The sequence below is a fragment of the Pterocles gutturalis genome, unplaced genomic scaffold (assembly GCF_000699245.1).
Source record: "Pterocles gutturalis isolate BGI_N339 unplaced genomic scaffold, ASM69924v1 scaffold27045, whole genome shotgun sequence".
Taxonomy (NCBI): domain Eukaryota; kingdom Metazoa; phylum Chordata; class Aves; order Pterocliformes; family Pteroclidae; genus Pterocles; species Pterocles gutturalis.
The window spans coordinates 8,025-21,516 of record NW_010141670.1 but is presented as its reverse complement, the minus strand read 5'-3'; the positions used below and the strand labels follow the sequence as shown (position 1 = coordinate 21,516).

At 59.7% G+C, this 13,492-nt stretch overlaps 1 protein-coding gene across 1 annotated transcript in view; it reads right to left on the bottom strand.

The window, feature by feature from the left end:
* Positions 1-13,492, bottom strand: part of LOC104469556 (hemicentin-2-like) — a gene marked incomplete at both ends in the record, with an annotated part of 24,177 nt that overhangs the window by 3,363 nt on the left and 7,322 nt on the right. Inside the window, 26 exon segments of the mRNA XM_010084109.1 lie at positions 213-374; positions 647-743; positions 927-1,114; positions 1,183-1,296; positions 1,555-1,773; positions 1,976-2,126; positions 2,301-2,443; positions 2,747-2,860; positions 3,361-3,534; positions 3,967-4,158; positions 4,655-4,741; positions 4,936-5,049; positions 5,204-5,371; positions 5,947-6,228; positions 6,580-6,748; positions 6,890-7,014; positions 8,217-8,304; positions 8,555-8,730; positions 8,900-9,023; positions 9,387-9,541; positions 9,828-10,004; positions 10,122-10,217; positions 10,780-10,949; positions 11,310-11,418; positions 11,569-11,696; positions 13,152-13,324. Coding sequence (XP_010082411.1) covers positions 213-374; positions 647-743; positions 927-1,114; positions 1,183-1,296; positions 1,555-1,773; positions 1,976-2,126; positions 2,301-2,443; positions 2,747-2,860; positions 3,361-3,534; positions 3,967-4,158; positions 4,655-4,741; positions 4,936-5,049; positions 5,204-5,371; positions 5,947-6,228; positions 6,580-6,748; positions 6,890-7,014; positions 8,217-8,304; positions 8,555-8,730; positions 8,900-9,023; positions 9,387-9,541; positions 9,828-10,004; positions 10,122-10,217; positions 10,780-10,949; positions 11,310-11,418; positions 11,569-11,696; positions 13,152-13,324 — 3,895 coding nt within the window.

Sequence of the window (13,492 nt, the reverse complement as noted above, 5' to 3'; positions counted from 1 at the left end):
TTTGCAGGATGCAGCCCCCGGTCCTTCCCAGCAGAAATCACTTGGCAGCAAGTTATTAGCATGTGGTTACAGCCAAAAAGGCTGGGGGGGATGGCCTGTCCCTCATGCGGCACCCGGACGAGAGGGTTAGGGGAGTTAGACCCTCCACAGAGAGCCAGTGGTTGTGCCAAGCCCTGGGGGACAGGCTGTCGTCCTTGCTCGTCCTGACATACCTGGGGTGACAGTCACCTCCTCGCCAAGCTGCAGGACGTGCCCATCCTTGTACCAGGCGATCTCCGCCGCAGGGTGGGATCGGACGTCGCACACCAGCGAGACGCTGCCATTGATGATGCCGTCGATATTTTCAGGGTCTGCACCCAAGATCTGGGGAGCTTCTGCTCCAGCACATCCCAAAAAACAGTGACAGAGGGGGACTGTCACCGCAGAGGCTGAGCTCTCCGCAGGGCTTCCCAGGGGAAACGTGCACCGAGCATCCCACCTGCTCAGAGCAGGTCAGCACCTCAACCTCCTTACACAGGGTGAGGGTGACAAGCACAGGGGGACAGGGGCAGCCATGCAGTTCCAGAACCATGGGAGAGTGCGGTTGACAGAGGAGGAGGAGGAAGGTCAATGAACGACCGAGGGAAGTGTCGGTGGGATGCCTTACCCTGCACGGCGAGGGAAAAATGCTTCTCAGCTGACCCGGCCATGTTCTCGGCCACGCATGTGTAGCTGCCAGTGTCACCTGCCTCCACCGCGGCCACCTGCAAAGGGGGAGCAGACCCTGCTGAGGGCTGAGCCAGGGATCTGCTGGAGCTCCTGCAGGGACCCTGGCACTCCGCAGGAGTGGGACAGTCCCCTCCTCATGGAGGGAAGGGTGCCCTGTCCCCTCTCCGTGGTGTGTCCAACGTCCCCCAGCACAGCCACCCTGCCCAGGGGATGCCAACCTGCAGGATGGTGCCATCTTCCAGGAGCTGATGCCGTGGGCTGAGCGCAACGGGGACATCATTCCAGAACCAGGACACCACGGGCACTGGGTGCCCAGTGGCTTCACATTTGAAGCTAACAGTGTCATTGACAGTGGCCGTCACCTCCTCGTCCAGGTCTTCTGTGTCACCGTGGATGGCTGGGGCAGCTGGAAGCAGGGGGTTACGGGGCTGCCCCATGCCTCCATCCCCCCCCCAGCCCCATGCCCATGCTCACCCAGCACCTCCAGCTCATAGTGCAGCCGGTCCTGTCCCGCTGCGTTGGCCGCCTCACAGGTGTACCTGCCCGCATCCTGCTCCCGGACCACGGGCAGCTGCAGCACCCGGCCCCCTGCGGCACAGGGCAGGGGAGGGCAGGGGACAGGGAGGGCTCTGTGAGGGGTCAGGGGTCTCCTCCAACCTCCCCCCCACCTCACTATGCCCAAATCCCTGTGCAGCCCCGGTGACATGGTCCTGCTCCGGCAGGTCCCATGGGTGCTGCACACTCCAGCAGGAGCAAGGGGACAGGATCCAACCCTCCCATGCTATGGATGCTCTTGGCCCACAGAAACCCCTCCCAAACCCCACACCAAGGGTCCCTGCCCATTACCTAGCAGCATCAGCACCCCCGGGCCAGGGGAGAGGGGCTCCCCATCCTTGTACCAGGTGAGCCGGGGTGGTGGGATGGCGTTGGTGTCACAGTAGAGCGCAGTGGACTGGCCGAGGACAGCCTGCCGGTGCTCCGTCACCTCCCCATCCCAATCTTCCTCCTGGTAGAAGAGCTCGAGGACTTCATTAGGGCTTGTTTGCTGCTGGAAGAGGGGTGGCACTGTGGGGACAGGCTGGGGTCAGCTGTGAGGAACAAGGACTCACACCTCCAGGTGCAACTAGAGCATCTGCTCAGACCTGACCGGGGCCAAGGAGACACTTGTGTTCCAGCAGATACAAACCCACAGGGGACACCACCGAGGACCCCTCCTCTTGCTGAGACCCCTGCTGCTCCAGGCACTGGCTGGCTGCCCAGGGCTCACCTTGGACATGCACGATGAAGTCCCTGTCGTCCTCGCCCACAGCATTGCTGGCCACGCAGGTGTAGTGTCCCGAATCAGAGACACCGGCTGGTTGGATCTGAAGGACCTGCCCCTCGCTGAGGATCTGGAGGTGGCCAGAGCTTTCCAGGGGCTGCATGGGGACCCCAGCCCCACGGCACAGAAGAAACAGAAGGGCAAGAGAAGGATTACACATGCAGGGGTGGGATGGAGCCCAGACAGCCATATGAAGGGTGTCTTGCCCCTCCATGCCCCTGGGAGGGTCCCCAAAACCAGCAGCTCCTCCCTGGTGGCAGCTCCTCCTCACCTGCTTGTCCTTGTACCACTGGATGGTTGGCTCGGGCACAGCCCAGGTCTCGCACTCCAGTGTCACGGTGCTGTTGACCCTGGTTTTCACCTCTTTCATGGCAAATTCCCCCAAGGGGTCGTCTCTGGCAATCCACGGAGGAACTGGTGGGGAGAGACGACGCAGCTGGGATGAGAGAAGAGCCCCCAAAGCTCTTGCTCTGCCCTAATCAGCAACACACAGCACCTTGGGGTGCTGCTGACACCCTCAGACAGACCCCTTTGCCCCCCCCCCAGGGTAGACTAGAGGCTTTTTGGGGCCACATGCCAGTATAGGTGTGACCAAGCACCAGCTGCAAGAGGTGCAACTCCCAGGGTGGAGGCATGGGAGGGAAGGAAGGGGCATTGGCCCAGCTGCAACGGTCGGGTCGCTGCAGGAATTAGGAAGGGTATAGAGAGTTCTCGCACCCAAGACCTTCACGGCGTAATTCTTCATGGCCTCCCCAGCTTCATTAGCCACGATGCAGCTGTATGTGCCCGCGTCCTCTTCCTGGGCATTCAGGATCTGCAGCCCATGGCCACCTGGGCAAAGGGGGTCTCCTGAGACAGTCATCGCTCACAGACCACGGCTGTCTATCCCCAGGTAGCACAAGAGGGCATCTTAAGGGACCTGCTGATCACTTACAGGTGATCTTCTAGAGCCCAGTTTCCAGGCTTACAGAAACCAGTGCTGTCTCACTGGTGCTGCCCAGGAGGCCCTAGCTATTATCAGACAATGCAGCACATGGAAGAGCAGCACCCACCTGATGTCCTGAGCCCCCCAGGTCTTGCAGGATGATGACTTCTCACAGCCCCACTGCCCTGGACCACAGTCAGACCCTGAAAAGGCCCCGTTCCCACTCCCCTGGGCAGGCAGCAAGGGGACACCATGGCTGGTATTCTGGATTGGATTCCTGGGCTACTAGAAGGTGTCCCTGCCCATGGCAGAGGAGTTAGAACCAGATGATCTTGAAGGTCCCTTCCAACCCAAACCATTCTATGAGTGTATGATTGTACAGAGCCCACCGACACTGGCACAGTACCAGGGAGCAGGTGGACATTTCCAGATGCTTTGAGGGGAACCTCATCCTTGAGCCAGGTGACGTTGGGAGACGAGTATGCCAGAGCCTCACAGATCAGGGAGATGGGGTTGTTGACGATCACTGTGACTTCCTCTGCAGCAGCATCATGAGCGTCTCCAGCAAAGGTAGGACTGGCTGCAGAGACATGTTTGATGGCCGATCAGAGTTAGCGCCCACTTGGGCTTGCCACCCAGTGCTTCATTCCCCCACCATAGAGCATGACTTGAGTTCAGGGGGTTAGACTTGACCACAGCATGTAGGATGCACGTACAGCTCAAGCCCAGCTTCACACTCTGCCTTGTGCTGCTGCCTCCAAAACCCCAGGGGACACAGAAGACACACTCCCCGTTCCCACCAGCCACCACCAGAGATGGGTCCTGCACTGGATGGGTGCTTTATGCCTATCTGAGAGGTCTCACGAGGGCTTTCTGGCAGGTCCGAGACATGATGCCATGCTGCTGGCTGTGGGGTAAGGGATCCTCAGCACCCAGCTGGGGCAGGCAAATAGAAAGCCCACATCCCCTGCTCATGCCTGAGACTCTGCCTCCATCCAAAGGTATCTCATACCCAAAACATCGAGCAGGTAGTGCTTGGTTTGGTTCCCCATGGAGCTGGAGGCCACGCAGGAGTAGCGGCCAGCATCGGACAGGGCGGCTCGGGGGACATGGAGCATGGAGCCATTGGGGGAGATGGAGAAGGTGTCCCTGCCAGGCAGAGGGTGGCTGTCCTTCAGCCAGGTGACCTGAGGCTGGGGGTTGCCTGTACAGGATGGAAAGCAGGTTTTGGCCTTCGTGTGAAGATTTTCCATGCGTGTGTACAGCCTCACCAGGGTCACTGCGCTGGAGCTTTTCTGGGAAGCAGGGACATCAGCCCAAATCCAAAGTTATCATGATCTGGATCAGGTTTTTGGAGACTGCTGGATGAGCCAGCAAGAAAAAAGAAAACTGTCCTGAGTAGGAGGTGATTAATTACTCCCATCACTAAAGGAGAAACCAGATTAGAGGAATTTTAGCTCCATTTGGGAAAGATTGGAGCTTATGTCATGGAACAAGCTCCCCATATGGGCCCAGCGCTTCCCGGACAGCACAACTGCAAAGCCAGGAACTATCCCAAAAAATCTCTTCAGACAATTTCAGCTATTTTCATGTCATCGACTAGCATTGTCCATTTGCTCCACACCCCAAAGGGAGACTCAGAACCCTGCGCCCCATCTCCCACCTGCTCACGCCCCCGCCATTCCTTGCATGATGCTCACCTGCAGCCAGGCAGGACCAGGTGACAGGCTGACCCTCGGGCACTTTGATGGTCTCTTCTTCATCTGCATTCTCAATGTAGGGAGGAACTAGGAACACAAGGCACCAGGGACCTCAGCAGCTGGCCAGCTTCGCCAAGCCTCCAAGCTCACATGCTGAGGCACAAAGGACTCCAGCACTGCAGCTCCCACCAGGTCCAGCCTTAACTCATGACTGTCCCTGCAAGGGTGAGGCTCTGAAACCCCACCAGGAATCCTGCAGTGGATGGAGGACCCCTCCTTACCTAGGACCTCCACGTGGAAATGCCTCCTGGCCTCCCCAGCTGCATTGCTGGCCAGGCAGGAATAGTGGCCACCATCCTGGGCTCGTGCACGGGTGAGCCTCAGCACCCAGCCCCCTGGAAGCATGGAGCAGAGATGTCTCAGAGCCCTGATCCAGGCACCAGCCCATCCCAGCAGGGCTGGCGCTCCGCTGCCTTTAAACCCATCAGCATAGGAGCAAAACGTGTTCCCGAAACGCTCATCTCACAGTACCCATGCCTTGTCCCTGACCTGAAAGCACGCGTGTGTTCTCGCTGGGGATGACAGGAGAGCCACCCCGGGACCAGGTGACCGTGGGCAGGGGAACGCCAGTGGCCTCACAGGTCAGCGTCAGGGCTCCATGCAGAGACACGCTGACGTTGGTTGTTGAGCTTGATCCTTGAACGAACTCAGGAGGAACTGGGGAGAGAGAAAAGGGTGGACATCCATTTGCAAAGCAGCCAAGACATCAAAGGAGGAAGGCAAAGGGGGAAACTGAGTAAACCTGGCTTGTTCCCGTCCTCCTGCTTGTGCTTGAGGACATGAGCCCAGAAGGACTACAAGCGTCACCTGAAGCTGTCGACTTTGAAGGTGTTACAGGACAGGTGACTTACAGTAAGTGTCACTTACCTGTGCCCCCAAGCCCACTCTCACGGGTGTGACACCAAGCTGGCTACATGCCCTGAGCCACATCAGGCATTTGCAGCTCAAGTGCTTGGTACCTTGGACCATGAGGCTTCCCGAAGTCCTTAGAAAGCAGAGGATTTATGAAGTGCAAGATGGTCTGCTCTGATGACCCTGAAAAGAAACTCCTGCCTGATGGAGCCAGATCTACAGCTATGCTGGATCATCCCCCTTCTGACCCAAGATCTTCTATGTGCTAGGCTGTCCAAGACCTCCAGATCGTCTTGTTCTCCACGTTCATGCCGTGCAACATCACCACCATCCCGAGCCTGCCTGCACCCCGCACAGCCAGCCCTGTCCCGCACCCCTACCATACACCGTGACGTCAAACTCTCTCTGTTCCTGCCCTGCTGCGTTTGTCACCAGGCACGTATAGTGTCCCACGTGGGCCACCTCCGCCTTGGGGATGCGCAGCCGCCTTCCCTGCTCCGTAAGCAGAAGCCCGTCCCCACCGGCCACTGGCTGCCCATCCTTCATCCATGTCACTGCGGGCGATGGTGTCCCCAAGGTCTCACAGTCCAAAACAGTCTCTCCGCCCTTGATGACAGAAACCTTCCTTGGGGCTTTGCTGCTGCCCTGGATCCTCGGCAGTGCTGCAGGCAGAGGGACACGGGGTGGGGGTGATGCTGTTGCAACTCCCTTGGCCGTATGGAAATGGATGGACAAACGCCATCGGTCTGGACAATGACAGCAGGAGGGCAAAGCAGATTTGAGCGAGGGCAATTAGCACAATTGGGCTGCTGGAGTGAAAACCAGCTGCAGCCAGCCTGGAGCCAAGAGGAAAGCTGGAGGAACAAAGCCAGCCCAGCCAGCAGCATCCTTTCCCCAACCCCCCAAGACAGCAGAGAATGGCTGTGAGCTTTTGGGTCCAGCTGGACCCTGTATTGAGAGAGATCATGGCACCTTCAGGCACCCCCCGAGGTCCTCTGCCTCCCCCAGCTCACCATGCACCTCCAGACGATGCTCCTTGCTGCTGCTGCCGGCGGCGGTCCTTCACTCGCAGGTGTATGTCCCCTTGTCCGCCAGCCGAGCCTTCTCCATGTACAGCACCGTCCCTCCCGCGGACACCAGCTGCGGGCTCCCAGGCCCCCTGCCAGGGACGGGGACAGCAGCCTCCTCTCAGGTTCCCAGCAGGACCAGTGCCCACCCAGAAGCTGGATACCGCTCAACACAGAGCACTCCTTGCTCCAAGGAGGCCAGCATCTGTCTGGTGGGTCAGCATGGGTGGGGAGGGACAATGCTGGGGACCAGGACCCTACCATCCTTCTGCCAGCTCAGGGTGGGGAAGGGGACCCCGCGGCACTCGCAGGCCAGCCTGATGGGCTGTCCCTCCAGCACGGACACGGCGGCGGGCTCTGCCGAGGAGAAGGATGGAGGCACTGCAGGGGTGAGAGGAGAGGAGCAGCTTGATGGTGGCACTAGAGAAGGGGAGAGGGGCAGCTCCCTGCCAGAGCTCCATTCTGCTGCCTACACACCACCCGCAGCTCTGCTGGGCTCCACACAAAGAGCTACGGAGCCTCCCCTGCACTGGCTCCGTGTGGAAATAATAATCCTGACTCTCCAGCTACTAAGCGAGCGATGCTTTTAATTACACGTGCCCTACAGCAGAGGATGGCCGAGCACCCCGCACGTGCCCTACAGCAGAGGATGGCCGAGCATCCCGCGTAGGCAGGTCAAGCCCAGGTTGGCCAGATGCAGCCTTATGAGGCAGCACAGCTTGCCGGGAAGGTTACCTAACTCTTTCCATTATCGGATGCTGTTCTCTGTTGCTCATAAATACAGCTGGCTGGAAAACGGTAACTCCTTCCCATGAGGGATATCAGTTTCTAGAAGAAAAACCCCAACACCCAGAAACCCTTGAAAAACAAAAACAGCAGAACCCAAACAATCCACCCGAGCCAGGACGCCAGACGTGCAAACGTTTCCCCGGGAAGGGATCGCAGGAACAAGCCCGGATCAGGAGAACTGGATTTTCTCCACTCCCTGGCCACCTGCCTGCAGGACTTCCACCAACTGGCCTCGAGCATCCCTGAGAAAAGCCAGGTTCTGGCTCAGCCCCCGGCGCTGCGGACGTGCCGAATGGGCTGGGAGGCTGCAGGGATGCTTGAATCGAGAGAGTGAAAGTGTCCAATGCCCATCCTGGCAGCAGCCCGGGAACCACCACTGGCATCCTCCCGACTCGGGCAGGGAGGGAAAGGGGACGATGCCAGCAGCACTGAGTGCAAGGAAAGGACAGGGAAGCCCTGGCAAAGGAATCCCTTTGCTCTCATGCCCGCATTTTGGAAAAACACCTTTTCTGCTTCATCACCGAAATCCCCCCAAAGCAAGACTCCTACAAACACTGGCTTCTTCTCCTCTGACACCCATTCTGGTGGGGATTCCCTGACACCTCCAGCTGCATCGTTTTGTGGAACCTTAATATTTTGGGCTTAGTGTTTTCCAAGCCAGACAACTAGCCCAGGTACGTATTATACACATAAACAAATGGTGTAGTGTGTATATATATATATATGTGTGTGTGCATATATCTATGCACACTGTATTGCCCTCGGTGGGCTGTCTCAGCCGCAGCAGCCCTTACCCCACACGTCCAGGTTGTAGTGTTTCTCCGGGTGGCCGGGCGCCTGGCACGTGTACCTGCCCGCATCCTGCACGGTGGCTCGCCCGATCTGCCGGAACAAGCAGAGACACTGAGATGCTCTGGGGCAGAGCTGGACCCATGCAGCCCCTCCATGGGGGATTTGTGCCAGCAGAAGCCATGGGGATGGGATGAGCATGAGGGGTGGGAATGGTGCTGAGCCGTGGGCTGCAGGGGTCCCTCCCTCTGCAGCCACTCTCTCCCAAGGGTGGGGAGGGGGAGGTGGGGGTCTTCACAGCCCCATTTCCCCTCCCATCCTCTGCAATACTCCAAAACATCACCTGGAGCACGGTCCCCTCTGCAGACAGCTGCACACCCAGCTTTGGTATGAGCGATTTCCCATCCTTCAGCCAGCGGGACCCCCGAGGGAGGACCCCCAGGGCTGGGCACTCCAGGGTCACCGGCTGGTTGACAATGACAGAGACGTTCTCCTCCTCGCCCAGGGCATTGAGAGGCACTGGAAAACAGATCAGAAGGGCAACACCCTCCCCAAGCCACCCCTTTGGTCCCCCACAGCCCTGTGCACTTGCAAGGGGACAGCGGAGCAGCCCCACGGTCCCGAGCATCACCCCCAGCCCCCCAGCCATGCTGGTGAGAAGGGGCTGGGGGTGCATGGGGGTACTTACACCGCACCTCGAGGGTGGCCTCCCACCTGTCCTCCCCCACGGCACTGCTGGCTACACACACGTATGTCCCCGAGTCCTGGAGGCGGGCGGCAGGCAGGGACAGTGTGCGCCCACCGGCGAGGATCTGTGCCCCCCCAGAAAGAGCCCAGATGAGCACGAAACCAGAGAAACTTGCAGGAAGCTGGGCTGCAAGCCAGCACACGGGCACAGGGATGGGTGGGCATAAACCTGCCTTGATGCCTTGAGCCCCTGCTTGTCACATCATGGGGACCCTCACCCACCCCTGCCCCTCATGAAAACACAGCACAGGGATGAGCAGGTCCGTGCTCCCAGGGACCAAACATGGGGCAGGTTTGGGCAACGTGCATCTGCTCAGCTCCAGCTATTGTTTGGTTTGTGGTTTTTTTAAAAAGCCAGGACAAGGAAAAGGAGCATCTTCCTGGAGACACGTGCCCAGCGAGCCCCCCTCCATCAGGAGCTGTCTCACCTGGGGGCCACCCGCCACCGTGCTGGGCACGGGGTTGCCATCCTTCAGCCACAGCAGCACTGGAGCTGGGGTCCCTGTGGCATTGCACTCCAGTGTCACCGACTCATTTGTCACCACCCTGATGGGGCTGGGTGCAGCTGTGATCCGCGGGGGCACTGGGAGGGGACAGAGAAATGTCACCAGGAGCACCAGGGTGCAGACCAGACAGCACCCATCCATGAGGCCATGATTTTCTGGGGCATTATTTGGAATGGACACAGGGGATTGCATGGCTGGAATTGCAAAGAGGGCCAAGAACAGGGGCTAAATGTCACCATCTTCCAGGGACATATCCCAAGGTCTGGGATGGCCCCATTGGCCCCACACAAGCACAAGAGATGCTGGGGGGAGCACCCAGCTCTCAGACAGCCGTGGTCCTTCCCCTGCTCACTACGGACTCACCAGTCACCCGCAGGCTGTACCACCGCTCGGTGACACCAGCCACGTTGGAGGCCACACAGCGGTAGCTGCCAGCATCGGAGAGCTGGGCATGCTGGATCTCCAGGTGCTTCCCATCCCTCGACAGGGTTCGCTGCATCCCAGCCGAGAGCTTCTCATGCCCCTTGTACCACGCGATGTCTGGAGGGAAGCAGGGAGCTGAGCTGTAAGGAGCAATGCTGCCACCCCGGTCAGTGAGGGGACCCAGGGAAAGCCTCAGGGACGCTGGGGGAGAGCCAAGGGAGAGGACAGGCTCACCAGGAGCAGGCAGCCCTGAGGCCAGGCACTCCAGGGACACCGTGCTGTTCTCCAGGACGGCCAGGTCCACAGCGCTGGGTTCGATGTTGGGAGGCACTGCAACCCAGCGCACGTGGCCATCAGCTCCACGCAGCCCAAGCCAGCTGCAGCCACCCAGCGCAGTGCCCAGGGGCTCGGCTGGACGCTCCAGGGGCTCTGGGCACGTGTTAGATGGTCCTGGGAGAGCAGTGGCCAAGGTTGGCCTCTCCAGAGGGGACCGCATCACCATGCGGTGCCACTGCTGCTCCCCAAGTCACCCAGCAGATTTGTTGCCCGCTGGATGAGATAGTCATCATTCCTGGAGGAGGGGTCTCCACTCCCTGTCTGCTTTCTTACCCAACATCCTGCCATGGTGACCGAGGGGGCCTCTGGCCAGAGGGGCTGGGAGCAGACCCTCCACCGGGAAGCACCCATCAAGGATGGATGCTATGATTTACTGCGGTGTCGGTGGCCATCGCCTCTCAGGTTGAGACTGGCCAAGGGCAAGATCCCAAAGGATCAAGGTAGTGACCCTACACCTCCCAAAAAACGGGGCCAAGAACACCCATTCCTTTGACCAGCCGTGTCCTCCCTGACACGTGGGGTGGATAGGAGGTCTTGTCCCAGATGCTGCACTGACCTTGCACCGAAACCTGCACCTCTGCCTGGGCCACCCCTGCCTGGTTGCTGCCCTGGCAGACATAGAGCCCTTCGTGGACAAGCTCCACACGAGTGATCAGCAGAGTCCCTCCATCCTTGGACACCACCACACTGTCCCGTTTGCCCAGCGGGTGCCCGTCCTTCAGCCACCTACAAGGATGGGGGCAGGTGACAATTCCATCATCTGTCCCACTCCCCCCTACTTCCCATTTCTGCCCAGTGAAGGAGTGAACAGTGGGGTGCTGGCAGCGAGGACTGTCCCCTTGTCACCTGGAAACAGGCTGGCAATGCCCAGGGAGAGCAGAATCCCAGGAACAACGAGCAGGACTCACGCTTCCCATCCTAAGGGGCACCCCAAGCTGGGGTCTCCATCACCCCTCCCAAGTCCCCACCCCGATCTCTGCCACAGCTTTGCACACTGGGCTGCGGAGCCCCCCCCCCAGGGGGAGTTACACCCACCAAGGGAACTCAGGGGGACATGGGCAGAACCCCCTACTCGGCAGTACTCACTGGATCTGGGGTGCGGGGATGCCAGTGGCACGACAGCGGATCCTCAGGGAGTCGTTGGCGACAGCCGTCAGGTGGCTTTCCCCATCACCGATCAGCAACTTGGGGGGAACTGGGGGGAAAGGGGACCTTGGGCTGGGACCACCCTCCGACCCTGGCATGGGGAAGTGGGAGCAGCCAGGGACTTGGAGGGTGCAGGACGCCAGTGGTACGTTAAGACCCACAGCCCATGGGAAAAGCATTTTAACCATCAGATGTGAACCTTGGACTCGCAGGCTGTAGCTGAGCGAGGCACTCCCCACGGCGTTGGTGGCTGTGCAGGTGTAAAGGCCAGTGTCTGTCACCTGGGGCTTGGCCAGCCGGAGGGACCCCGAAGGGAGGATGCTGTACCTTGGGGGAACAGGAAAGCTGGATGGGAGGAACAACCATGCCCTCCGTCACCTACACCTGGGCAGGAGCTAAGGGCTGAAAGCTCCCCATGGCCTTGAGACAGCCAAGAGAAGCTCCCCAGGGCCACCTCCAGCACGAGGAGGGTGGCAGAGCTGCCCACGGGTGCAAAACCCCTTTGCTCAGCTCAGCACGAGACAGCAGCACGAGCCACCCACCCCGGGGACGAAGGGGGCTGGGGGTCCCTGTGGAGCACAGCCCCTGCAGCTGGAGCTGGCCGTGCTCTGGCTCCCAGCACAGCCTGTGCTCCACAGACATAACATCATCTCAGCCCACAGCTCAGATTCCTCCCCGTGAGCTCCCATAAATCAACCGGAGACACAAGGACAAGCCAGCGGAGATGTGGGGAGCGGCACAGGGCGATGGGGATCAGCCGCGGGAAACCAGATGGGAAAGACAGGGCAACAGAGTCCCTCAAGAAGAGTGAAACCAAAATGCCTTCCTTGCTTCCCCAGGCCACAGCAACCCCCAGGTGCAGAGAAAGAAGTGATAGACCTCAAGATCAAGGCCCATGATCTTAGGCAGCCCCTTCCAGCACAGTGCTAACATGCGGAAAAACCAGATCGTGCTTCCAAGGGGGAAGACCAGGACAATAAACACACATCCAAATGCCCTCCAGGTTGTCTTCTCCCATCAAATGGCATTAAACGACTTTCCCATCGCTGCCGTCAGCCTCAACACCATCACCAAGTGAATTTGTCCCTCCAGAGGTCACCCACCGGAGCAGAACTGGCCTTCAAACCTTGTCCCAGCACAGACAAAGCCACCGCCAGGCTCACTGCTGTGTTTCTGCCAAACCTTGGCCAGTGCCCAGGAGCATTTCGACATCTAAACCCCATGAAGTCACCCCAACATGCGGGCTGTGATGGGCAACGGAGGCTGCAGCACCCCCAACCTCCCCACCTGCCCATCCTCCCCTCTACACTGCTCTCCTCCTCCAGACCTCAAAACCACTCCTCAGTGCCCTGCAGCATCAAGCCCTGGTCCAACACCTCCCGCAGAGATCCGCCATCCCCAGGCACGTCCTTGGCCTCACCACCTCCAGCAGCGTGATGACACGAGACAGGAATGTGCACGAAGGCGTTTGGGCGAGCTGCAGGGGAGCTGCCGTCCCTTCCTCAGCCCCGTGTCCAGGGCGGGCACACAAAGGGTCAAGAGCAGCTGCTCCATCCCAGCAGATGTTTGTATGATGGAAAAAAAACCTGGGGGTTCTTGCTCTGCTCTCCTTGGAGAGCAGCACCGATGCCATACCGCTCAGCTCCCCTGGCTTCTGCCAGAGCTTTAAGCATCAGCTGCTCCGCACCAGGATGCTCTTTGCATTCCCAACCGCTCTGTCCTTCACAGACCTGACATCCCTCCGGGGCAGGATATAACACCAAGAGAGCATGACACCAGCACCCACAAACTCCCTACCTGTCAGAGGCAAGAGGCAGCGGCCGGGACTCCTGGGTCCACACCACCAAGGGAGGGGGATGGCCCTGGACCTCGCAGGGCAGGGTGGTCTCCTGCCCACGCACAGCCAGGACGGTTACGGGGTCTGCCGCCTGCGATCCGTTCACGCTGATCCTGGGCTTGGCTGGGTGGAGAGGGAGCATGGCTGGTGCAGGAACGCTTCAGGCACCCCACAGCCCTCATTGTGGCTCTTCCCATCCCACAAACCCATCTGGCACCCGGAGAGGTGGCCCAAGGAAGCCAGGAGGGTCCCCAGGTTGTGCTGTCCCCAAGAGCCACCCTGCCTG